Source organism: Mirounga angustirostris, unplaced genomic scaffold (genome assembly GCF_029215605.1).
Source record: "Mirounga angustirostris isolate CCGP_5_RB_7025 unplaced genomic scaffold, mMirAng1.0.hap1 SCAF_5, whole genome shotgun sequence".
NCBI lineage: Eukaryota > Metazoa > Chordata > Mammalia > Carnivora > Phocidae > Mirounga > Mirounga angustirostris.
The window spans coordinates 148,985,324-149,012,851 of NW_026991713.1; the positions used below are offsets into that span (position 1 = coordinate 148,985,324).

Below are 27,528 nucleotides of genomic sequence, written 5' to 3' on the forward strand. Positions count from 1 at the left end.
TTTTTTAAAAGATTTTATTTATTGATTTGTAGCACACACACGTGAGCAGGGGAAGGGGCAGAGAAGGAGAGGAAGAATCTCGAGCAGACTCTACCCCAGTCCAGAGCCTGACGCAGGGCTCGATCCCAGGACCCTGAGATCATGACCTGAGCTGAAATCAAGAGTCGGACACTCAACTGACTGAGCCACCCAGACACCCCTTTGCCATCATTTTTTAAGTTCCAAGAGCCCTTGCTGTTTGTCATTGATCCTTCATAATTCCCTATACTTAACTTCATTTCTACACTAGGTTTCCCTCATGTCTGAAAATGCTAATTGCAAATTGAAAGACCATTTCCTCCTCTTGCTGCTCCCTGCATGGTCTCCGTGTCCTCCAACACCAAGTTCGCCCATCATGGCAGACACATTCCCCGAAGGGTCTAGTTTCTGGAACTCTGCGTTCCTATTTCAGGGTGAGGCAATGGGGGGCTGCTGGGTAGGGCTTTGACTGCTGGAAGTGACTCCTAGGGAGAGGAGGTGACATAGTTAGTGATCGTTTTCATGGCGGGACCCCACACGCCAATCGAAGGAGAAGGAAGGAATGTTCTTTGGCCAATTATATTAAGAAACCATCTTCCAATCTCCAATAGGGCTGAAGGCGTGGGGGACACATCCAAAAGGAGGGACAGAAATAGGGAATGGTCATGAGTTTAAAAGAAACCAGTCAACCTTTTTTTTTTTTTTTAAGATTTTATTTGAGGGGCGCCTGGGTAGCTCAGTGGGTTAAGCGTCTGCCTTCGGCTCGGGTCATGATCCCAGAGTCCTGGAATCGAGCCCTGCGTTGGGCTCCCTGCTCAGCAGGGTGGGTTGCTTCTCCCTCTCCCTCTACCACTGCCCCTGCTTGTGATCTCTATCAAATAAATAAGTAAAATCTTAAAAAAGATTTTATTTGAGAGACAGAGGGAAAGCACAGAGGGAGAGGAAGAGGGAGAAGGAGATTCCCCACTGAGCAAAGAGCCTGATGCGGGACCCAAACCCAGGACCCCGAGATCATGACCTAAGCCAAAGGCAGGCACCCAACTGACTGAGCCACCCAGGAGCCCCCCAGTCAACCTTTTTGCATGATTTGCTCTAAGATGTTTGGGGCTATTGACAGTGGATAGTTTAAGTCAGGTTCCTATGTCCTCAGACCTGTAGATTTAAAAGGGGTGAAAAATTGGGGGTATTTCCAATGACAGAGTCTCTCCTTAACCAAACTTTAGAGAGGCTCCTCTGAATCCTATTCCCGGGTAGGACTCTGCAGTAGCACTTTGGAGTCTGTCTCTGTATTTGTTCAATTTTAGCAAGAGTCTTGCTGGGCTGGTTTAGTGGGAAACTCCCACCCTCCAGAGTTGATCAAATTCCCCCAACCCCACCATCCTCCCGACCATGTCTAAGCACCTGGCTTGCCTCCAGCAGGAGTCCCCTTTTACCTGCGTGGTTTCCTCTCCATGAGGTCCCACCCACCCATCCTGCTCCTGGGCTAGAAATCCCCACTTGTCCTTGTTGCATTGTGAGTTGAGCCCACCTCTACACGGAGATCTCTTTTCCACTATCGTCATGGTTCCTGAGTGAAATCTGTCTTTACCACCTTAACTACTGTCTGGCTCTGGTTTTCTTGGACCACAGGAAGGAGCCCCAATGGGACAAGAAGCAAATGAAGGCACTGTGGGAGAGTGAGGAGCCAGTGACATCCAAGGGTTCGACAATTCATCACGATGGAGAGTTGTCAAGTGAGGGGCAGGACACAAAGCCATCAGGAATGATAGGTGAGGTGTGTGTGGTGGGGAAGAATGAATGAGGGACTGAGGGACCAAAAATGATGTTTCAGGGGTCTGGCGTTTATGGTAAGATACAAAACATGACCACAGAGGTGGGTATCTGATGGGGAAAGAACAGGACAGTGCAGGTGAAGGAGGCTGGGCACCTGCGTGGACATTGAAATCCACGGGAGTTGACAAGAACAGCCAGAATAAGGGGCAGCAGCTGGATCTTCGGTGGTGCTAGGAAAACAGTAAGATGTTTAGGAGCTGCAGAAACAAGCAGGAGGAGACCGTTTCCTTCACCAGACATGAATTTGAGAGAGAGGACTTCTTAAAAGAGTTCATAAAGGCAAGAGGGAATAAGAACATCGCACACTCAGGCAACAAAGCTTTTTAGAAGCCAGAGTTTATTTCTACTTAAGCAATACTCATGGAACTTTCAGAAGGCTAAAAGGCTCCGAGGTATCCAGGTTTAATGTAGTCTTATAGCCGGGTGACGGCCATTGCTACTTCCCTGTCGGAATCCTCAGCACGACTCTGGGCAGTGCCACACTCCCTTCCTTCTTCTAGTCCCAGGGTGGTGTATTCCTGGGAGTTGTGGCGTAATTCATACAAGGCTATCCCTCCAGTAATGATAACAAAAACAATGCCAGAAACCGTCATTGTCATCGAGACAATGGAAGGAAACTGATCAGAGAACAAAGCCACCACTGCAATTTCAAGAAGCAAAATTATCAATCCAGTGTAGAACAAACAGAAGCGTTTGGAACATCTACGCGAAAACCCTTGTTGTGTTATTCTGGAAAACCAGGTCCTCAGACGATGAGCTTGAGTTGCTGGAATCATGATGATCTTATCTGCAGGAGGATGCGTAGGAAAAAGTTAAAGTTAGATTTTTTTTTTTAAAGGGTTGACCAGAAACCCTTCTCCACATTAGGCATGACAGTGCTCGTGATCAAGTTTTTAATTATGTTCATATGAGTTATCAAGTGTCCTGATGGTGGCAAATAACTAGTTTCTGAACAATCTGGGAGTGAACTTCCAAAGATTGCCAGAAAATCCAGGAGGAGAGCTAATACATATACACGTATTTATTTATTTGTTTGTTTGAGAGAGAGAGAGCAGAAGGGAGGGACAGAGGGAGAGAGAGAATCTCAAGCAGACTCCTTGCTGAGCACAGAGCCCAACGCAGGGCTCCATCTCACGACCCTGAGATCACAACCGGAGCCAAAACCAAGAATTGGATGCCCAACTGACTGTACCACCAATATAAAAATATTTTTAATTTCCTCTAACTATTTCTTCCTATAACCTTCATGAAGCCATCTATCACAAACTGCTGGATCATTTCCAGAAAGACCACAACTGCATTGGGTACACCAGGTAGTCTTGAGGTTTGCTAGTAAACAGTTAAAGACCCAGAATATACATTACATTTTAAGGGAAAAGCAATAGTATTTGGTGGCATGTTGAAGATTGCTGTACTAATTCAGGTACCCATGAAACGGAACACAAAGCAAGAGCTTTGTTTAACCGAGACTCGGATGTAACAGAATACACGCTGAAATCAACATGCACTTCAGACAAATTGGAAGGGGGAGCTTTGCACTCCAGCGCGGCGTCCTGTTCTCACCTCCTCTGCCACTGGGAGGAACTGGGAGCAGGGTTGGACACGCAAGAGGGAAGAAAGCTTGCAGGTGTTTCCCACGGATGCTCTTATCCTGGTCTGAGTGAACTGAAAGGGGTTTCTCGAGTTCACCAAACTTCAAAGTGTCCCCTTGTGAGGGGCAGAGTTAAGGACAGAGCCACGAGGAAACCCGGCCTTGGTTGGAACACAAGCAGTGGGGAGGAGGCAGAGGGAGAGGGAGACGCAGGCTTCCCGTAGAGCAGGGAGCCCGATGGGGGCTAGATCCCAGGACCCTGGGATCATGACCTGAGCCGAAGGCAGACGCTTAACGACTGAGCCACCCAGGCGCCCCAGATGTCTCTTATTCTTAACAAAAAATGGAAGAATTAATGGATTGCCAGCTCAGTAAGAATAACTGGATAGAAAATCATTATGTGATCTTTGCATGTAACCTTGACGAAGTTCACAGAACTCAGTGACGCAGCTCTAACCAGACTCTTTCTATTCCTCTATTTTGATGTATGTGAATAGGACTGCTTTAGTTTCTATGAAAAACATACCTGACCTCACCTGGTAGCAACAACAACAAAAAATTTTTATGGTTTCCGAACACAGCACAAGTTATATTTTTTAAAAAATGTGGTTTCCTTTACCTGATTAAATGAATCTTCTTAACCACAAACAGCAACCTCCTCCCTAGTGAAACGCCAAATGCAGTTCTTAGTGTGTCTCTTACAGGGGATAGGATCTGATTGGGTAACTGGCATTTTACCCATGAGCTTGGCTTTCTGCCTATTTATCCAATCATAGAAGATGCCGAGGGGCTGAGAAAACTCTTTCCAGGAGAGGTTGGTGGGATGCTGTTAAGCGGTACTTACGGATCTGGGTGAAAAGCCAGGAAATCCTGATGGTTTCCCCCTGGCTCTTGATGGTGGGGTTTTCATTTGGCTTCAGCTGATGATGGTTTGGTCAAAAGGAGGGAGGCCTCCTCCTTGGCTCCCACCCACTTTACACCCGTGTTTCCCAAGTCCCTTGTTGAAAGCACAGTTCACCGGGTGCTTCACAGGGGCTCCGGCAGCGGGACCCGGAGAATAGACTTTCCCCAGTACCCAGGGCTTCCTGATCTATCAGCAAAGACGGGAAACGCTGCTTAAAATCACTCACTCTCTGCTGCTTTCTTCAGAGCTTCGTGGAGGTAGAAACGAGGGACAAGACTGCACCAATTCAAAGCATACAGTCGATGGCTTTGGGCCATATATATACGTATCAGTGAAAGCATCAGCACAAATAACATAAAAACCCCATCCATCACTCTCAGAAGTGTCCTTGTGCCCCTTTGTAATCTACTCTTCTCTCTCCTCTATACCCAGGCAACCACTAATCCGCTTTTTGTTATCGCAGTTTAGTCTATTTATATATGGCATCATGCAGTACTGTATTCTGTCTCTTCTTTCATTGAGGAAAATTATTTTCATATTCTTCCATTTGTTTTGAGTATCAGTGGTTTGTTCTTTTTTATGTGGTATCCCCATACTGGGGATTCCAGTTTATTCCCTCACGGACGGGTAGGTAGGCTTTTGGTTTGGGACCATTACAAGTAATTAAGACACAGTTAAGGAGCGATGGCTTTTCTTTTTTCATTAGAAGAGAAATTTCATTAACAAAAACTTGAAACATATAAAGAGTAAAAAAGGAGGGACTTGAAAAACTCTATACACGTGGGGAAAAGTCAGAAAATACATGCTATGTTTATGAAGAGAGATGTTCAGGGGCTGTTGGGTGGGGCTTGTGGACTGCTGTGTGCTGGTGTGCTAAATCCTCATTTTCATGGAGGGGCACAAATGTCCACTGAGGGAGAGGGAAGGACTCCTTCAAAAGTTGGGACAGGGGCGCCTGGGTGGCTCAGTCATTAAGCGTCTGCCTTCTGCTCAGGTCATGATCCCAGGGTCCTGGGATCCAGCCCTGCATCGGGCTCCCTGCTCCGCGGGGAGCCTGCTTCTCCCTCTCCCACTCCCCCTGCTTGTGTTCCCTCTCTCGCTGTGTCTCTCTCTCTGTCAAATAAATAAAATCTTTAAAAAAATAAGAAGTTGGGACAGCTACAGCTTTCAGAGGGTGTGGCCTCTGAGGTTGGTGATTGTGATTATGAAGGAAGCCAGTCCACCTTTTTGTGTGGTTTGCTCCATGACGTGTGCCTCTGAGGATTCAAGTGCACAGGTGGAAAGTTTGGTGGCACCAGGCTCATCTATTACCAGGCCTGCAGAGTTAGAAGGAAGCAAAGGTTGGGGTTATCTCCCATGTTGTTCTGGGAGGGGCGAGAAGAAAGTCAAGGCACCGTGAGAAAGTAAGGACAGCATGGCATCAGAGAGTTGGGAGAATTGTCAGGTGAGGGTACAAGAGAAAGTTAAGGAGGACAGTAGGAGACTGTGTGGTGGGAGAATGCGGCTCAGACGTGAGGTTTTAGGGTATCACAGTAGCTGTGAGGAAGGTATAGGGCCCGCCCATGGAAGTGGGGAACGGATATCAGAGATAAGATGAGGACGTTGCAGGTGAGGAGGGCCGTGAGCCGGGCATCTGTGATTTTGCGGGGGCCATGGTGCTGAAGTCTGCGGGAGGTGATGCGGAGAGCCAGCGCGAGAAGCAGCAGCTGGGTCTTCAGTGCCAGTAGGAAGAAGGCAGAAAGTTTGGGAGACATAGCAACTGGGAGCAAAGTGGCTGGCTAGATGACTTGAACTTGAGAACCACAAGGACTCCCGCAGGGGGATCTCCTCTAGGCAATAGGGAACAAGAAGATTACAAAAGCCAGGAAACAAGGGTTTAAAAAGCCAAATTTTATTTGTATGTAAAAACCAATGTTCACAAGACTTAAAATCAAAGTTTCAACAGTCCAAAGAAAGCAGGTTGGTATACAGGTACCCCCGGGTGCTGGCTGTCGGTCGCTCGGTCACTAACGGCTCTGTACCCCCTCGGATACTGTCCCCAATTCCTGCTTCTAGTCTTCGCATTGCGATGCTCTGTGAGATTTGGCTCACTGCACATGGAGCTAGCACCAGTTAGGACAAAAATGCCTGTGGTCACCAATATTATTATTCCAACAGAGAAAGCCATATGGTCAGAGGACTTGTGCACAAGGACAACTATTCCCAGGGTCCCAGTCAGCAGCCCTATGAGGTAATGATCTCATGTATTCACAGCAAGATATGCACTGGGTTCTTCCAGCTGCCTTCTTAGGAGCCTGATCCTCTGATTATAAACTTGCACCTGCTGCAACATTATGATTTTTCTTTTTTGCTACAATGGTGAAGAGAAGACACAGAAGTATTACAAGTCAGAAATATCAGAAGGTTGAACAGAAACTGTTGTTCTTTGCTGAAGACATTGTCAGAGTTGCGCCTGAGTTAGCCATCAAAACTGTTTTCACCCTCTCCGGTGTCCTGACGCCTTAGCTCACAGGGCTGGCTTGTAGGAAGAGGGAAGCTTCCCCGCCAAGGAGACTTTCAGAAGGTCAGCATTAATCATGGGAAGTTTTTTTTTTTTTAAGATTTTATTCATTTATTTGACAGAGAGAGAGACAACAAGGGAGGGAACATAAGCAGGGAGAGTGGGAGAGGGAGAAGCAGGCTTCCTGCGGGTCAGGGAGCCCGATGTGGGTCTCGATCCCAGGACCCTGGGACCATGACCTGAGCCGAAGGCAGATGCTTAACGACTGAGCCACCCAGGCGCCCATAGATTTTTGCATTTTAGATACAAGTGATCAAATTCAAGGTGAAAGGGTGGCTCGGGTGGTTGAGCATCCAATTTCGGGTTTCAGCTCGGGTCATGATCTCATAGTGGTGAGCCCCGTATGGCTCCATGCTCAGTGCAGAGTCTGCTTGAGATTCTCTCTCCCACTCCCTCTGCCCCTCCCCCTGCTCGTGCACGTGCTAAATAAATACATAAAATCTTTTTAAAAATAAGATGAGGTGTGCCTGGGTGGCTCAGTCGTTAAGCGTCTGCCTTCGGCTCAGGTCATGGTCCCAGGGTCCTGGGATCGAGCCCCACATCGGGCTCCCTGCTCAGCGGGAAGCCTGCTTCTTGCTCTGCCTACTTGTGCTCTCTATCTCTGTTAAATAAAATAAAATAAAATCAATCAATCAATCAATCAATCAATCTTAAAAAAATAAGATGAAAGGTTAATTTAAGAGGAAGGACTGGAAGGGAACTTTGGACAGTTGCCTGAGGAACTGTGTGTTTTCTGTGAGTAGGGAACTCACTGCCAAGTGTAACAAGCAAGAAACTTAGGTCTAAACATACTTATTTGCTCTCTCAGTTCTCGTTCTGGTCCATCACCTACAACAATTGTCTTCAAACTGGGGCACATAGTCCCCGGGGACTTTCTGGGTATCACATAGGCGTGAGAACTTTAAGGGAATAGTTTCCAGGTCCTCAACTTCTATAGGTGCTTCGTTTTATTTGTTTTTGTTTTAAGTTCATTTATTTTTAGTAATCACTACACCCAACGTGGGGCTCAAACTCACAACCCTGGGATCAAGGGTCACACACTCGCCCCGACTGAGCCAGCCAGCAGCAATGCCCAACAACCTGCAAAGTGTCCCCTTTCAAAATTGCCCTTCTCCCATTTAAGGGAAGAAAAGCATTGTACAGAGGTTTGGGTTTTGTTTGTTTTTTTGTTAAACCTTCAGGACAGAAAACCTAGGAAAAGTTCAAAATACATGATACCTGTGCTAAGAAAATGAAGGACTAGTGACTGGTAATCTTGTTAAATTGGTCCGGCGTTTGCCAATTTTTGCTTTCAACACTTCCTCGCCCTCAAATAGAAGAATGAATAGTTTGGTAAAAATAATTCAGTGGTGCCTCACTGTAATAATTGTGCATATTTGAGCAACTCTGAACAAAGCCAAAGAATTGAGCTACGTTGCTAGAAGCCTTTTTCCATTTCCATCCAGCAATGTAAGGTTTCTCTGCACTTAAATCTGTGAAAAAGAAACATAGCAAGCCAAAGGAGGCTGAACCGCATCTCCTTGTAAGCATAAGGAACAGTCATTCGTGGAACTACGCACAAGGGAAAAGACCCAACTCACTGAGAGAGGCGCTAATAACTACAAATCACAAAAACTGAAATCTTATCAACACACATAATATACACCATTCGATCCATTGTATGCTAGTAATTGTAATTGTGTCTTAGACCAGAGTTAATACTTAGAGCTTTAGGGTCGCAGAAAATTAAAATTTACACTGATACATACTGACAGATATTTTCACAGCAGAATGGTCTGATAAGGGGATCAATCAGAGTTACACATAAAAATGGTACATTAGGGGCACCTGAACTGGCTCAGTTGGTGGATCATGTGACTCTTGATCTCACCTGGTCCAAGAGGCAGCTTTACAGTTAAAAAAAAAAAGCGTATATGTAAATGGTCAGATACCATTTAAGATGAAATGATTTTAGATGAAAAGAAAACATGTCTCTGTTTCTTTTATATGAATTAGGCTCAATTGGATAATTGCAATAACACGGATTCTCATGAGGAGCAATTTTCATGCATCAGATCAGTTTTGTTTTTTTTTTATTTAAGATTTTATTTATTTGCGAGAGAGACAATGAAAGAGAGCCAGCATGAGAGGGAGGAGGGTCAGAGGGAGAAGCAGACTCCCCGCTGAGCAGGGAGCCTGATGTGGGACTCGATCCCGGGGCTCCAGGATCATGACCTGAGCCGAAGGCAGTCGCTTAACCAACTGAGCCACCCAGTCACCCCAGTTTTTTTTTCTTTAACACAATAGTGTAAATGCCTTGATCCTACAGATTTGGAAGAAACTAACAAGGAGAGACTGGGGCCAAATGCATATGGTAAGTAGTTCACCTGAATGTCCTAGGAAAAAATTAGTAATAAAAAGAGGAAATAAAAGATGTTTCACTTAGGTTGGCTGTTTCATTTGGTTTCACCTGCAGAGAATTTGATAAAGATGTTACCAAGTGTAGGCAACTTTTAGTTGCCACATAAACTTTGTACCCGTGTTTCCCAGTGCTTCCTTAGCATAGGAATCACCTGACCTCTTGAGGGGATTTTTTTTTTTTTTAAGATTTATTTATTTATTTTAGAGATAGAAAGAGAGCACGAGCAGGGGGAGAGGCAGGGGGGAGGGGAATGGGGAGAGAGGGAGGGAGAGGGAAAGGGAGAGAATCCTAAGCAGACACACTGCTGAGTGCTGAGCCCAAAGCGGGGCTGGATCTCATGACCCTGATACCATGACCTGAGTTGAAACCAAGAGTCGGAGGCTTAACTGGCTGAGAAACTCAGGCGCCCCATCCTGACCTCTTGTTAAAGGGCCATCAGATGCCAATTCCAAGCAAGAAGGTCTGCAGCGGGACCAGGAATGTGTACTTTTTAGAAGTGCCATCCCCCACTCCCAAAGATTTCTTTACATTTTCTTCATGGTTTTAATGACACACATTTAAGGGACTCAAGTGAAGGAGTGCTGGTATTTAATAAAGTTATTACAAAATAACTTGGAAAATATAGACGGGAAGAAAAAAATACTTATGCACAGGAAAAAATGTAAGAAATATATCAAATATTAAAATATTAACTGTGGGGGCGCCTGGGTGGCTCAGTCGTTAAGCGTCTGCCTTCGGATCAGGTCATGATCCCAGGGTCCTAGGATCGAGCCCTGAATCGGGCTCCCTGGTCAGTAGGAAGCCTGCTTCTCCCTCTCCCAATCCCCCTGCTTGCGTTCCCTCTCTCGCTGTGTCTCTGTCAAATAAATAAGTAAAATCTTAAAAAAAAAATAATTAAATAATTATATAATTAAATAATAATTAAATAATTAAATAAATAAAATATTAACTGTGTTTATCTTTGGGAGACAGTATTATTTACAGATTCACAGGCAAAAGGGTTCAGAGCACATTAAAAATATCTCAGGGTGGCGTTCCCATTTCAGAGATAGAAAAAACAAGCACAGAAGTATATTTATGGTCATTTCAAAACAGAATACCTCAAGAAAACATGAAGACCAACCACAGAGCGGGAGAAAATATTTGCAAAACATACATCTGATAAAGGACAATTATCAAAAATATACAAAGAACTCTTAAAACTCACCAGGAAAACAACCTGATTAAAAAATGGGCCAAAGATCCTAATAAGACACCTTGCCAAACAAGATACACTGATGGCAAACAAGCCTATTTCACATCTTATGTCATAAGGAAAATGCAAACTAAAACGAGGAGATAGTACTACACCAATATGAGAATGGCCAAAATCCGGAACATGGACAACACCAAACGCTGATGAGGATGTGGAGCAAAGGGGCCTCTCGTTTACCACTGGTGAAGGCAAATGGTGCAGCCACTTTGGAAGACGGTTTGATGGTTTCTTATAAAACTAAACTAGTTCTCTTACTATATGATAAAGCAATTGTGCTCCTGGGTATTTATTCAAAGGAGTTGAAAACTTATGTCCACACAAAAAGCCAGCACCTGGCTGTCTTAGTTGGTGGAGCATGCAACTCTTGATCTCGGGGTTGAGTTCGAGCCCCACATTGGGTGGGGAGCTTATTTAAAAATAAAAATCTTTTTTTAAAAAAAGAATAAAAACAACCTGAATTCCCCAGCCAGAGATAACCATTATTAGCATTGTGTGGCTATTTTCCAGTCTTTTGATGCCTTAGAGACTTTAAGATAGAATTCGAAGGAGATTGTGTATACAGTAACTTTTTTTGTCCCATTAATAATAAACAGCAAACATCCCACCATGTTTATTAACTTAAATATTTAATTTACTTTTATTTATTTATATTCCTTAATTTTTTTTTTTAAAGATTTTATTTGACAGAGAAAGGCACAGTGAGAGAGGGAACCCAAGCAGGGGGAGTGGGAGAGGGAGAAGCAGGCTCCCCGCCCAGCAGGGAGCCCGATGTGGGGCTCGATCCCAGGACCCTGAGATCATGACCTGAGCCGAAGGCAGACGCTTAACGACTGAGCCACCCAGGTGCCCCCTTAATTTTTTTTTAAGTAGGCTCCACGCCCAACGTGGGGCTTGAACTCACGACCCTGAGATCAAGAGTCGCACGCTCCACTGACTGAGCCAGCCAGGTGCCCGTAATATTTAGTCTAAATACTTCTTTACTCATGTGTTTAGATATTTCTGTCATTTGTAATGATTGCATAGTTTTTCAGTGAATTGATCTGTGTTTGTTAAGCACTGTGTATGCATCAGGCACTGTTTTAAGTGCGGATTAAGTCTGTACTTAACTGTTATGTCAGCTTCAGGGGTACACCTTAGTGAGCTCACAATTCTACACACGAAGCTATGCGCATTGGGAGAACTGTCGTTACCATCTGCCACCATACAGGATTAGGGTGTTACGGACTCTATTCCCTATACTGTACTTTTCATCCCCGACTTATTTTATAGCTGGAAGTCTGTACTTCTTAATCCCCTTCATCTATTTTGCCTATCCCTGCCCCCCAATTTTTCCACATCCATCTTGTTAGTGTCTTTTGGGTTAGAGCCATCCTAGTGGTGTGAAGCCGTATCTCATGGTTTTGATTTGCATTTCCCTGATGATGAATGATGTTCATCAATTTTTCCTGTGCTTGTTGGCTATTTGTAAATCTTCTTTGGGCAAATGTCCATTCAGATCCTTTGCTCATTTTAAAAATTGGATTGCCTTGGGGGCGCCTGGGAGGCTCAGTCGGTTAAGCGTCTCCCTTCGGCTCAGGTCATGATCCCGGAGTCCTGGGATTGAGCCCCTCATCGGGGTCCCTCTCCCTCTCCCCACCGCTAGTGCTCTGGCTCTAATAAATAAATAAAATCTAAAAAATAAACAAACAAAAAACATCTAAATAGTTGCCATTTTCTAAGCCCATCATCCCAAAATAATCACCATAACTCAGATTTTATTTGTGGTCCATCATCACATGCGTTAATTCCTTTAAAACCCAAGGACTGATGAGGGCCTCTGATCATTCATAAAGTCCTATGGGGAATCTTGATGCTGTGCGTATTAACACAGGGAAAACAGGAGCAATTTTTTTTTAAGCAGGCTCCATGCCAGTGTGGAGCCCAATGTGGGGCTTGAGCCCAAGGCCTGAGCTCAGATCAAGAGTTGGACACTTTGGGGCGCCTGGGTGGCTCAGATGGTTAAGCATCTGCCTTCGGCTTAGGTCATGATCCCAGGGTCCTGGGATGGAGCTCCACATCGGGCTCCCTGCTCCACAGGAAGCCTGCTTCTCCCTCCTCTACTCCCCCTGCTTGTGTTCCCTCTCTCGCTGTGTCTCTCTCTGTCATTAAAAAAAAAAAAAAAAAAGAGTTGGACACTTGACTGCACCACTTGGGTGACCCGCAAACAGTAGCAATTTAAGGAGAAAGAAATGTAGGTAGTGCAGAGCCTTCAAATATCTAATAAAATGGCCAAAGACTTCTCTGCTATTTAAACCCTTAACACATGTGACAGGGCGCCTGGGAGGCTCAGTTGGGATAAAATGGCCAAAGACTTCTCTGCTATTTAAACCCTTAACACATGTGACAGGGCGCCTGGGAGGCTCAGTTGGTTAAGTGTCTGACTCATGGGTTGGCTCAGGTCATGATCTCAGGGTCGTGGGATCCAGTCCTGCACTGGGCTCCACGCTCAGTGCGGAATCTGCTTGAGATTCTCTCTCCCTCTCCCTTTACCCCTCCCCCCAGCTCACACTCTTCCTCTAAAATATAAATCGAAAAAAACAAAACAAAAACAAAAACATCAGCCACTTACCTCTTGAACCCCAAAAGCGTGATCCGCCATAGCAGAGATTTCCTGTACCAGACCCCTGACAGCTCGCAGCCCTATCAGTTAGCTGGGATCGTGCCTAAGCCTTAGAAACCTGGTAGAATGACTTGTGCCTTTTCCTTGCGATTCCGAGTTTTCACCCGTTCCCCAACTGAGGAAGTTTCAGTAAATCTGCCATTTCCACTGTAGAGAATTTAGGAGTGAAACCTGATGCGCAAAGGACAGGAAGGTAAACAGCTGCTCCACGTTCAACCAGGACCAAGCCACAGACCAAAGAATCACTTGGGTGTCGCAAAATCTTTATTTGGCTAGAGGCTGGGATGAAAACACCACACACAGCTATCCCCCGCACCCTGAAATTAGGTCCCGTAGAGAGAGGACTAGCATGATGATGTACAGGAGTTTGCCTCTGGAAAACAGCACTTAAGTCTCTGTCTCTGAAGCCAGTCTGGCCACATCCCCACACCTCGTTTCTGTGGGAAACCCGGTTACACTCATCCTCGACATTAAACGCACACTCGAGTATTTTAGAGGCTCTCGTGATTTAAAAAGTTAACATTACCATCTAAAAAGCAAAAGCTTTGGCTCCTTGGACTTGGAGGAGGACCACCTGACGCCTGACTTGTTTCCGAGCCACGTGATCCTGGGCAGCACATTTCCCCGGCCACTAGCATAGTGCGTCCATCGCTCGCCGCCAGGGACGTGGACCCCCACTCCCACCCAGGGAGAGGCTGGGTCATTCACCGCTTCAGAACATCCAAAATGTACACAGTCTACACGGGAGTAAACGCACACAGGCTGAGGAGGGCTCGGAGGAAGACGGACTGTATTTCTTACCTCCAGCAGGGCAGGACTCCTCTGCCCCCATCAATGGCTCCCTGGTAACTAGCCTTGCCGAATGCACGCTGACTCAGTGACCCACAGCCACGGCGGGCTGCCACCGAGATCAATTATGCCGATCTCAAGGGCCCCTCCCAAAACCCACCAAGACTTTCTCCTACGTTCCACAGCGAGTGTCCGGCAGTGAGCCCATCCCGGTAACGCGGACAAGCTTTGGGGGCGCTTGCACAAACCAGTGTAACGGAGCCTAGGTGAACAGAGCATGGAAAACAGACGGGGGCGAGGGTCACATCGGAGGGATTCAAGTAAAACCAGCAAGACAGGGAAGGCTGCTGGTTCGCTCAGAAGCAAATGGTACACTTTAATAATAAACCACCACAGAGAAGCACTGTATTTTCCCCCTGTCCTATTAGCAAATGCACAGAAGAGCAACTTAAAAAAATGGATTTACTTCAGAACTACTGGTTCTCACACACACAAACATACATCAGGATTACTTGCGGAGGTTTTAAAAAACAGGTAAGCCTGGGCCTCACTCCTGGAGAAGACTGCATGGCGTGGGGCTCGGAACCCCGGCATTTTTAAAAAGCTCTTCGGGGAGTGTGGATGTTTCCTTCTGCTTGAGTCTCTTGATTTTTAGGTCGACTGGGGTACTTTGGGCTTTTTGGGCCACTGTTTGGGGGTGCGGGGAGCTTTTTTCGCAGATTTACTAGCAGTAGTGAAGAACTTGGCCCCTGGCTTTTTGGTCATCTGTCTTGGGTCTTTTTTCCCCAGTGAAGAGTTTTTTTCTTTCTCTGCCTCTTCTTTGATTCTTGGCTTCTTCCCCAGGCCATTGCCTGGGGTCTTGGGCTCTGCAGCCTTCGGGGTCTCCAAACTCGGAAAGGCCTTTCTCTTCTTCCCACGGGGTGTGCTGGGGGCAGGACTCTTCTTTGGAGACTTCTTTCCTGCGGCGTGTTTTTGCACCTAAGAAAAAGCAGGGAGTTAAGTCCAAGGGAAGACAAACCCTGACAATGTCACTCTGAAAACTGCTGTCTTTATCATGTCACCCCCAGAAGGGACAGCCCAATATGAGGAGATGAGGGATGGCTTTGCCTTTTGCCTTGCCGGCACTCCGGAAGGCAACTGTTTTCCGTCACTAAGGACCGTAGCAAGGACCCTGGTGCTCTCCTGGGTCCAGTCAACAGAGAACCGCCTTTGCCTTTTGTGGGGACGCCCGGAATAGCCCACTGGGAGCACCTCAGAGAGCCTGTGACCCAATCCTGACTCTTCTCCACCTTCAGTTGTATATTCCTTGCCTGTGGGTGAGGACAGGAGGTTCCCAAACTGTGTGTGTAAAAACCACCCGGGGCCGCCTGTCAGGAAACCCTGCTTCCCAAAGGCAGACCGAGAGGCTCTTGGAGGGGACAGAGTGTCGCACGCCAGGAGGCTGGGATTTCCCAGCAGTCCAGATGACAGCTGGGGACAGCTCTAGCGACAGATGCGTCTAAAACGGGAGGAGGTTAGAGAGACTAAAACAGCCGGCAAAGCAAAACTTTGCTTTTCAGTAAATATAAAGCGATAGGATTGTTATGGGAAATCTGGAAAACATAAGAAATACAAGAAACAAAAATTCTCTAATAACTTTAGCACACCGTATTAACTACCTCTTATTCACTACCTTCCCCCCACAAGTGTGCATGCATTTAAAAGCCAAATGCTGGGGCGCCGGGATGGCTCGGTCGGTGAGCATCTGCCTTTGGCCTGGGTCGTGATCTCAGGGACCTGGGATCGAGCCCCATGTCAGGCTCCCTACTCAGTGTAGTCTGCTTCTCCCTCTACGCCACCCCCCCACCACCCATGCTGTCTCTCTCTCAAAAAATCTTTTTTTTTTTTTTTTTAAGATTTTACTTATTTGTTTATCAGAGAGAAAGACAGAGAAAGCACAAAGCAGAGGGAGTGGCAGAGGGAGAAGCAGGCTTCCTGCTGAGCAGGGAGCCCGATGCGGGGCTTGATCCCAGGACCCTGGGATCATGACCTCAGCTGAAGGCAGACGCTTAACCGACTGAACCACCCAAGCGTCCCTCAAATAAAAAAATCTTATAAAATAAATAAATGCATGCAAGCAAGTCAAATGCTACGCCCTTTCCCCAATAACTTTATTAGTATTCCCGAGGTCACTGAGTATTTCCTGACTGAACATCATTTCAAATTACTCATAACAACTGCTGCAAGGGTCCATGATGTGTCCTCATCTGTGCCTCTCCAGTGAACAATGAAACTTCTGCAGGTCATTACCCTGACACGGTCTCCTAGCTGGGTTCCAAGGGCGCCAGCTACACACCAGCTGGTCAGCTGTGCCCTCCCCTCTTCCCATCTCCAGCATATTACCTCCCACCCTGCGGGGACACACACAGTCTGCTTCTGCTAAAAACAACTACAATGTTTCCAGGTAACACAGGGATCCTCTGTGTTTACTTCAAGTAGATTTAAAACCTCAGTAGCACTTGGGGGGCACCTTTACAAGGAATACTTTTGCCAGGACGTGAAAATTTCAACACCCTGACGATTCTAGGGATTGCTGCTACCACACAAAATACCAAATGGGTCAAGGGCAGGGCTAGCCCTGGGACTGTCACTGCCACGTGCTGAGGCCAAGCCTGACACCAGGGACATGCAGGCTGCACCCGTGGTGAGGACAGCCCCCCGGGCTCTTAACACCCCCTCTCCTTCCCCCTCATGTTCAAGAGGCCTTCTCCTAGCAGCTGGATGGACATGGAGAACAAGGAAAAACCGAACTGAAGAACCAAAAAGTTAAAAAACTCCGTTCCTTTAAACGATCCTGTGAAATCCATGCAGTCGGATTTCAGGAGCCAGCAGGGGTGGGGTGTTGGAGAGGTTTTGGGACCCAGCACCCAAGCCCGCCCTGGCCCTGCTCGGTTTTCTAAGGCTTAGGATGTAGGGGATCCAGACTCACCATCAGCAACAGAACCACTGCCCACATTTCTGCCTTGGCCTGCTTTATGAAACCATGGGCAGTGTTTCCTAAAATTCTAATGAAAATCAAAGAAAATACCTCTGCATTTCCTTTCGCTGGCGTCTTCCCTATTGGCACCAGCAGAGGGATCTCGTCTTCGGATTCCTCCTGCACCTTAGACTGAACTTTCACTCTACTGCCCTCTTTCTTCTTGTGTGCTCTCGGCTCCTCCTTCTGGGGGGGAGGGTCAGGCGCTGGGGTACCACCAGTTTTGGGGCCTGCGTCCTCCTTCTCTGGGGCCGACGGAGCTTTTCTAGCCTGCTTCATAAGCCTTTTGTTTTTCTTTTTCTCTTTTTGTTTTTCACGATACTCTTTTTGTTTTTGTTTTTTCTTTGCTTCCTACAAAACACACACACAGAAACCCCAAGCATAATTTTAGTAAGGGATACACTTGTTGGCAAATAAATGGCAGAGATTCAGCACTTGCAGTTCTGATTCCCCCTAGGCTTCTGGAAAGTGCCTCGATCTGTACCAATTCCGAGCAAACAAACCCCATTACCAGCACGTGAGCGTCAACTCCAGTTTGGTTTTAACTCAGAGCCGAAGATGCTCGCTCTGTGAATTACACGTCGGGACTCAGAACCTGGGTTGTAGCCGGAGCTTCCGTGAAAGTTGATCTGGTTTATGGGGGAGTTAAAAATTATCCTAAATTGTAGAGTATTCTGATGTAATTTACGTCTCAATAAAACAATTTCAAAAAAACCCCCACAACTGATCATTTTTTCTCTACTGCAGGCTTTAAGTGGCTTTAAGTGAAAACAGTAAAACATTTCCACAGCTAGAGGTCTGTTATCCTAACCACAGAGTCCTGTTCAATAACATCCATAACTGTGTCCGATTCCATTTTAACCAGCAATTCCAACATTTTCACCAAGTCCTCAAATCAATCTGCTGACAAAATGCAAAAAATTCAGATTTCTTGCTTCTGGTAACAGCAAGTCTGTTTTTCTGGGTCACCTTCCCAATGAAAAGAAGTAAAAAAAAAAGTGGGGTAAAATATATTAAAAAAAATTTTTTTTCCCCTTAAAGGCATCAAGGAACCAACTACCTGCAAGACATTTGAAACAAGGACCCAGTGGGTAAGTGAGCCCAGAGGCAAATTCTGCCAAGAGTATTTGCTGATCCCTAATTTTTATGTTACCATGGGGTGCAGGTGGATGGAGAGAAATCAAATCCCAGTGTCCACACCAGGCAGGGATTGTAAGAGGAACCTGCCACAATAAGCTGGGAGGCCAGTGAGTTACTCTCGGGGTAAAGACAAACAGGAAGCAGAGCTGTGCAGAGTCTCAGCATTGTTTGCTTGGAATCATTCAGGGAATCTCAAGCTTTGAAATGTGCGTTCAGGGAGCCCCAGGCCCAGGGCCCTGAGGTGCCCAGCAGACGGAAATGGAAATCTTCTAGAGAAAGATCTTTATCTCACACCTCAGATTATTTCTACCAATCATTTTCCCAATGCGACGACCATGACACAAAGACGACCAGGTCCATGAAGAGCCAGCAGGGACACAGAACCGGCTGGGACACCAGCAGGGTGCCACTCAAATGATCCGATAGAACAGGAATGCTTAACGTGTTCCAGGAATTATAGTAAACTGGAGAACCATTTGTAGGTAGGTAATAAGAAAGTAAAAGAAGTAAAGCCAATTTGAAAAAGCAGCACACACACAACTTCTAGAAGTAAAAAAAAAAAAAAAGAAAAAAGAAATTAAAAGACCCAAATTAACCCACTGCACGCGATTAACACAGCTAAAGAAAAGTGTTAGCAAACTAGGAGACTGGTCTAACAAACAGCAAAAAAACGGAATTTTCTCTCATGTCGGCTTTTTTTTTTTTTCACAACAGCACTGAAAACCTACACTCCCAAACTAAGGGGTTATCTGTTAGCCCAATGCAACAGTAAATTGTGCCCAGAAAAACGTTCTTAATGAACTAGATTTTGGTCTTCCTTTAGCTCTTCTTGCCACTACACGGGGTCCCGCTGAGCCTACTCGGGCCACTTAACTAACGTACCAATAAACACAAGATATTTGTACCCCGATATGCTTTATTCACACCACTGCTAACGGATCTCATCTGCAAAGCGGGAAGAATGCACACAACAGCAGGACCACTGGGAAAGCACCGTAGGTCAGGCAGAAAGGGCATCCACTCCTTTTCCTGGGCTGTGTTTACACCTGTGACTAAGCCCACCCGGTATGTAAAATCCTACTCACCTTTTTCTTCTGACTGGGGGTGCATAATCCCTTTGCTTCATCCTGACAGCTAACAAATGAGGAAAAGATGGGCAGGGAAGCGGACCTCTCGGTTTTCACATACAGGAGTTTCACGCTTTCCCACTTCTGCAACAGACAAGAATGGTATTACCAGTCCGGGTTCTGGTTCTTTAAAACAAACAATCAATGGATGCATGGGTGAGACCGCACCTCTGGCAACTTTTGGGAAAGCCCCTTCGTCACGGCGATGATGTTATCAACGACGTGTTCAACCTCCATTCCAGTGTGGCCAACGCGGATAGTACTGGAATTTAATACAATATCAGACACAAGGATTAAAAAAAATACTAATTTGTGTTTCAAAATAAAGCACAGGCAGGTAAGAAACATAAATACATGACCCCCCCCCAAAAAAAATCAGAGGTAGAAACCTTAAAATCTTTAGGGTTTCACTGTTCCTTTTTTTGCAGTTGTTTTATACAACTGATTTTTTTGTTAAAATTCAATTAACAGGGGCGCCTGGGTGGCTCAGTCGTTGGGCGTCTGCCTTCGGCTCCGGTCATGATCCCAGGGTCCTGGGATCGAGCCCCGCATCGGGCTCCCTGCTCGGCGGGAAGCCTGCTTCTCCCTCTCCCGCTCCCCTTGCTTGTGTTCCCTCTCTCGCTGTGTCTCTCTCTGTCAAATAAATAAAATCTTTTTTTTTTTTTTTTTTTTTTTAAGATTTTATTTGACAAGCAGGGGGAGCGGGAGAGGGAGAAGCAGGCTTCCCACCGAGCAGGGAGCCCGATGCGGGGCTCGATCCCAGGACCCTGGGATCATGACCGGAGCCGAAGGCAGACGCCCAACGACTGAGCCACCCAGGCGCCCCAAAATAAATAAAATCTTTAAAAAAAAATAAATTCAATTAACAATGTATTCTTGGATTCAGAGATAGAGGTCAGTGATTCATCAGTCTTATATAACATCCAGTGCTCATTACATCACGTGCCCTCCTTCATGTCCATCCCCCAGGAACCCCCTTGCCTCCAGCAACCCCTCAGTCTGTTCCCTATGATTAAGAGTCTCTTGTGATTTGTCTCCCTCTCTGATTTCATCTTGTTTTATTTTTCCCTCCCTTCCCCTATGATCCTGTTTTGTTTCTTAAATTCCACGAGTGAGATCTATGATAACAGTCTTTCTCTGATTGGCTTGTTTTGCTTAGTTTCAATCTATTTTAAAGGGAGACTACTGTCTTCGTGTTCTAGCAATGCCTTGCTCCTGAAATCCATCACACTGTGAACTGGTCATGGAGGAGCCGCTCTGAGAGGCCTATCGGTCAGTGGGCAGGGCTGAAAGAAATTCTACCTTCATCCTAGGAAACACGGCTCACAGAGTTGGCCCTCGAGCTTTCCTGAGGAGGGGCTGTTCGGGAAGGAAAGACCGCTAGGAGGGATGCTTCCGTCTTCCCAATCCCCTGCCCTGACCCAGCTGTTATCTCTAAGACCAACAGTTCTCGTCCCTTGTGTAACAGAGTCTTCAGGCCAAGGGCAAGACCATCCCTTCAGCGGAAGCAGGGTGCAGGCAGAAGCCAAGTGGAAACTTCCTCTATTGCTTAGCCATAGGGTCCCCTGTTCCTGCACTGCAGGAGCCGGAAGGCAGGTTCATGGTCTGCTGGGGGTCGCAGAATGAGGATGAGACGGGGCTGGTGCTGTCACCTCCCTCCAGCCAAAGACAGGGCTCTGCCCGCTGCGTGCTCACTGCCGGCTGCAAGCACACCCTTGGTTTCCCAGGGAAGATGACAAGCAGTGAGGGAGAGAGAGGACAGGGGGAGGGGGACGGGACGGGAGAGAGGGAAAAGGAAAGAATGAGGGGCGGCGGGAGGAGGGTGGGTATGAAAGGAGAGCCAAGAATGGTTCAGGTGTCTGTCCTGTCCGTTAGCTGCCCACAAGTCTCCCGAAGGAAAAGAGGAGACCGCTGCTCCTTCATCTGCCTTCTTGGTGCCGCCCCCCCCTCAGCTGCTCATCCATCCCAGGTGCCCAGGCCTCTGATGTGCTAGCTCATCACTTCCCATAAGCCACGACTCTGACGTCTGCCTACAACCAGAGTCGGGCCCAGGCCTGACCACCAACTCTTCTCAGCCACTTCATTGCAGCCCGTTAAGGGATCGGCCACCTGCAGACAGATGACAACCCCAGAACCGCCCCGGGGAGCAGAGTCTAGACATCGTGGCAGTCCCGTTTTACCGTGGGTGCTGCCCCTGGGTACACAGAGGCTCCTGGGGTATCTTTAGGAGGGGCCGCTGTACCCTAGAGTGCCACCCTCCTGGCAGCTACCCATCCCCATTCCACAGATGCCCCAGGCAGGTTATTTTTCAAAATGATTCTGGGGCGCCTGAGTGGCTCAGTGAGTGAAACGGCTGCCTTCAGCTCAGGTCATGATCCCAGAGTCCTGGGATCGAGCCCCGCATCAGGCTCCCTGCTTGGCGGGAAGCCTGCTTCTCCCTCTCCCCCTGCTTATGCTCTCTCTCTCTCAAATAAATAAATACAGTGTTAAAAAAAAAAAAAGATTCTGAATATGTTTAAAAATCCCCTCCTCCTCCTCAACTGCCAAGCACTCAAACTTAACTGGCCCCTCAGCCTAATAAAAAAGGTGGAGCCACATTCTCTGTCCAGCTGGGGAGCCACCACCGCCCCAAAAGGTCTCTCCTGATTTTTTTTCCCCCCAAGATTTTATTTATTTATTTGAGAGAGAGAGACAGCGAGAGAGGGAACACAAGCAGGGGGGAGTGGAAGAGGGAAAAGCAGGCTTCCTGCCGAGCAGGGCGCCCGATGCGGGGCTCGATCCCAGGACCCTGGGATCATAACCTGACCCAAAGGCAGACACTTAATGACTAAGCCACCCAGGCGCCTCAAGGTCTCTCCTGATTTCTGAGGCTGGGTGTGGGGGTTCCACCCAGCTCGGCATCCTGAGTCAGAAGAAATCAGTGTGACAACAGAGAGACACCCGACGGCATGATGAGACAGGACGGATAATGAATTCACTGAACAAGAAGTTAAACCAAGACTGAGGGGGATCTTCCCTGTAATGGGTAGTATGAGCCCGGGAAACACAAAAGCCCAGAACCGCTGACATTCCCTAAGCATTAGTTTTGTCCTCATTTTCCGCAATACCTAGCGGTGCCCCGGCCAACACGGTAAATACTAGCCACTAGCCACACCTGCCTATTTCAGTTTACATTAACTGAAATCAAGTAACACTAGAAATTCAGTTCCTTGGCCACGGCAGCCATGTACAGCTAATGACTCCTACACAGAGCCCAGATACAGACCACTTCCATCACTGTGGAAAGTTCTATGGGACGGCGCTTTTCTAGAGAATTAAATACTTCTGAGGGATGGACCTTAGTTTTAATAGAAGGATCTGGTTTCATTAACACGACCTTGTTAAAAAAAAAAAGGTTAATGCAATTATTATCAAATGACTATAAGACTAGACACGGGCACACACTGTTACTACCTCTGACCTACCTGCAGGAACCACTTTTAGAGATGTTTAAGACCGTTCCACCTATGCATTCATTGATCTCCCTGGATAAATTCTTGGCCAGAAGGTTCACAGGCACCGGAACTCTGTAAGAACACACAGGCGCTTGGAGAATGTATATACACCTACGAAGTTCACTCTGCTCAAACCCAGTTACTGCTAAGAAACTTACTTCTTTCTGTGATAGAAATGTCTCCCTAGGTGGGATGGCAAGAGCCGCCTGATTCTTGCATCAGTGAGGAATAAGTCAAAACTGCCCAGGAGGCGGAGCTTGGCTTCATAGGCTTTATACTCCTTTTTTAAAGTTCGGAGGGGGATAATCTAGAAAACACAAGGAAGACGAAAAACACAAAAAGTTAAGAACTTGAACAAAAACTAGAGATACTCGAGCTATAACTGTGTCCGGATCTTAAAATGTCCCAGAGCCACAGTTTAGTGAACATGTGGAGAGCGCCAAGCAGGGGCCAGGCACCGTGCTAACCGATGGACACAGAGATGAGCTGGGACGCCACATAAAGGAAGGACACCAACAACTACAAACCACGACGGGAAGTGCCAAGTCACAGGCAAGCCCGGGAATGTTCTGGAAGTGCCGACCTTGACCTACTGGAGCAATCTTCCGTAAACTCTTCAAGATATGAAAGTTACTGATGGGGCACCTCGGTGGCAGTCAGTTAGGTGTCTGCCTTTGGCTCAGGCCATGGTCCTGGGGTCCTGGGATCGAGCCCCACGTCGGGCTCCCTGCTCAGCAGGGAGCCTGCTTCTCCCTCTCCCACTCCCCCGGCTTGTGCTCTCTCTCTCTCAAGTAAATAAATAAAATCTTAAAAAAAAAAAAAAAGTTATTGATGTACACATTAGCTTTTAGGTCAAGAAACCTTAACAGCTCATCCATCATAGACAAGATGGAACATGCCTTACTAAAGCAAGTGAAAATTAGAAAGAAAAAATTAAATTAAAAATTAAATTCCTAGGGGCACCTGGCTGGCTCAGTCAGTGAAGCATGTGACTCTTGATCTCAGGGTTGTGAGTTTAAAGCCCCAAGCTGGGAAGAGATTATGCAAAAATAAAATTTTTTAAATGAATGAATGAATAAATAAAAATAAAATCTCTAGGAAAGAAATACTGGGTTAGTAGATAGTACAGAGATGTATTACTTATCACTTCAAAAACTGAATCAGATCTTTTAATTGTCCTGAAAATATTAACCACTCCTGACCTGAGATATGGTTTTAATTCCATGCTTGTTCAAAAGCTTCTTATAAAACCGTTCTGTCTTTTCAGGAGTTAAATTGGGTTCATCCTTGGTAAGTAAACAAATATCTGTTAAATCTGATCGAATACCATGAGGCAAGGACCTGCAAAATACAGAGATGGAACAGAGGAACAAAGCATTATAACAGAGGAAGAAAACATATGCTTCTATTCCACAGAATACACAATAAATTCAGTCATTTCAACAAACTTCATTCACGCTATTTAAGCAAATACTCTACCAAGAACATTTAAAAATATATCTAGTCTTTAATGGTATGGAAAAGAGATTTAAGATTCAAGTAAATCATCACAAATACCCAGAGTCCAAAATATCAATCAGGGGCGCCTAGGTGGCTCAGTCGGTGGCTCCTGGTTTTGGCTCAGGTCAGGATCTCAGGGTTGTGAGATCGAGCCCCACATTGGGCTCCACCCTGGGTGTGGAGTCTGCTTAAGATTCTTTCTCTCCCCCTCTCCCCCTGTCCCTCCTCTCCCAAAATAAACAAAGTATTAATTACTATGTGGGATATAACCACAGTTAGAACATTATCAAAGACACCCAAAGTAGTGCACGTGAGGTTATTATTATTTTATATGTTACCATATATGCACATGTACTATAACGTGCTAGAATAATCTGGTTTCATCAGGATAGTTCTGGTTCAGAACTTTACCTTGCAGAAAACTCTGGGCTCCATAAACAACATAGCTCCTTCAGAGCTGAACAGAAAACATGGAGCAAACCAACAGCGACCGGCAAACATGTTTTATTACAGTTGAGTCTTATATCGAGAACAAGGTTTCACTCATTTCCTAGGCCTTTGTGTTCTGAGGAAACATTTCCTTGGCCTGAGGGGCGCACACACATGACTTGCCAAACACGATGGGAAGTGATACTGAGCCGGGAAGTGGCAGGAATCATCACGAGGTGAGGAGTTGGGAAAATATCCTAGAGAAAGTGACAGGGCTTCCCAGAAAGGAGAAACTGCCTGAGCAGAGGTGTGGAATAAAAGAATGCGTGCAGGATAGAGAACATAGTAACTAAGGCAACTGACTGGGGCAGGTCTGTGATCATCAGTTAAGAGAATCTGAGGATCCAAGACTCTTTCCAATTTCTAATCATTCTTACCAGCCCTGCGTCCCCACTCATGGGGAAAAGAAAAGAAACCATCTATCCGATATATTTCCCTTAGCACACCTGGCTTTTTTTGGACAGTCAGGAAATGAAAGACTCCACAGAGGCAGGGGTGCCAGATAGAAAACAGCACAAGTTAAATTCTGATCTTTGTATTTTTTTTAGTATAATTATGCCCCAAATATTACATGGGACCTACTTATACTAAAAATTACCTTATATTTTGGGGCACCTGGGTGGCAGAGTGGGTTAAGCATTCGACTCTTGGTTTTGGCCCAGATCATGATCTCTGGGTTGTGGGATCGAGCCCCACATAGGGCTCTGCTGCTTAGCAGGGAGTCTGCTTAAAATTATATCTCCCTCTGCCCATCCCACTCGTGCTCTAAAATAAATAAATAAATCTTAAAAAAAAAAACTTGTACTTTTATTTGCTAAGTCTTGCAGCTCTGCAGAGTGGGCATCTCTGACCTCAGAGTCCTATAGCAGTAAGAACGTGTGATCACCATGGGTTTGTTTTCCAGAAGCAGCTCATTGCTCCTCATTAAGTTTTTAATCATCTTTACTTGAGGGGTGAGTCCGGGACCTCAGTAGTTTAGCTTGGAACTAGCACGATATGGAAGGATAACACAATCTATACAAACACAAAAGCTGTCTAATTTATTCTAAAAACCCAGTTTCAGATTCAATAGAACTGCTTAGATTAACTGTCCACCCAGCTCCAGAAAACTGGCGAAATTTTTAGGAAATTTAAGCATATCTGAATTGTTTTTGTTTTTTTTTAAGGCACAATTTCATATTTCTTTCTTTTCTTTTTTTTTTTTTAAAGATTTTATTTATTTGACAGAGAGAGACACAGCGAGAGAGGGAACACAAGCAGGGGGAGTGGGAGAGGGAGAAGCAGGCTCCCCGCAGAGCAGGGAGCCCGATGCGGGGCTCGATCCCAGGACCCTGGGATCATGATACTGATCTGAGCTGAGCTGAAGGCAGTCGCTTAACCAACTGAGCCGCCCAGGCGCCCCACAATTTCATATTTCAATTCATATTTTGAGTTCGCAGTTTCCACTAGAAACAAAAGGGCGATTGTTACAACTATACCGAATGACTGAGCAGATAACATGAGCAAAAGTAGAAAATCAGAACTTACAATCTGACCCTCAGTTCTTTACTTGGAATCTTCCACAATACCACCATTAAAAAGAAATTTTCATTCTCATTCAAAAGCAATCCATTGGCGCTTTTCCTGGACTTGGAATGTGCCAACAGAGCTTCCACCGCCTTTCGAATCTGCAAAGTAGAGACACACAAATAAATTAAATCTCAATCTAATTTAGCATTTGCCCCCTCCTCCGCATTTTTTCCTTTTTTTTCCTCCTCAAATTCTGTTTGAATAGGCAACCTCCACAACCGTCTGTATCAGGATCCTACAATTTGGGATCAGACTCCATCAGAAACCACCTAAGTATCCGCTCAGCACCCGTCTACAGAAGAGAGCCTCTCCCACGTGAAGGCTTCGCGCCAGGTGGGAACACGCTTCCCGGGCCCTCGATGATTAAGGCAGCAATCCCGGGAAAAGCGCTACACACCACAACTAGCATTCACTGAGCGCTTACTATGTGCCAGGCCCCTGGCTCCGGAGCTTCACGGGCCTTGCCTCCTCTGATCCCGGGGAGGAGCCAAGGCCAGCAGAGGCCCTTTTAAACCTGAGGTCACTGAAGCTTGCAGAATTAAGCAACCTGCTCAAGTCAACGGTGGGGAAACAGAGCTAGGTGGGTATCACCCCGGAAGCCCAGGCTGCACCTGCAATCCACCTGGGGGAGGAGGAGCAGGCCGCAGGGCTAGGGGGCGACAGGCACCTCCCGGCGCGCAGAAAGGAGCGGGCAGGCTGAGCGCAGCGCGACCCAGAGACCCTCCCAAAACTCCGGGGGCGCCCGCGGGGCCGCGGAACCCGCACCCGCACCCCAAGCCTCACAAGCCCACGGCCACCCCGCTTCCGACCCCCCCGCCCCAAAGGGCCGCTCACCTGTCCTTTGTCCAGCTGCTCCACGGAGGCCGGGGTCGCCGGAGCGGAGGCCGAGGCTGCGGTTGAGGATGAGGGTGGCGTGGAAGCCGAACGCTCCATTTCGCTCCCACCTCGTGCGGACGCGCGCGCGGTACCCAGGGCTGGCTCCCCGTGCGCACGCGCGAGCTCAGGCCCGTAGCCGGAAGCTGGGGGGCGGGACCGGGCTTCGCGTCACGTCCGGGAGCGCGGGGTTGGACCCCAGGACGTCACAGCCGCGGGATTTTGGCGGCGCGAGTGAACCGAGCCGGACGGTGCGCCTGCAGTCCAAGGCTCTTGTGTGAGGCGCGGGAGCAGCCTGGCGACTCCTGGC

General features: G+C 46.8%; 1 protein-coding gene across 1 annotated transcript; it reads right to left on the bottom strand.

Moving 5' to 3' along the window:
• Positions 1-14,458: 14,458 nt before the first annotated feature.
• On the bottom strand, positions 14,459-27,389 carry RSL1D1 (ribosomal L1 domain containing 1). The gene is made up of 9 exons (XM_045874991.3): positions 27,180-27,389; positions 26,304-26,443; positions 23,990-24,128; positions 22,946-23,094; positions 22,758-22,859; positions 19,462-19,555; positions 19,252-19,377; positions 17,078-17,377; positions 14,459-14,988 (listed from the first exon to the last, which is right to left on the bottom strand). The coding sequence occupies exons 1-9, from the start codon at positions 27,276-27,278 to the stop codon at positions 14,662-14,664; spliced, it is 1,476 nt and encodes a 491-aa protein (XP_045730947.1). The 5' UTR covers positions 27,279-27,389; the 3' UTR covers positions 14,459-14,661.
• Between the last annotated feature and the right edge of the window lie 139 nt (positions 27,390-27,528).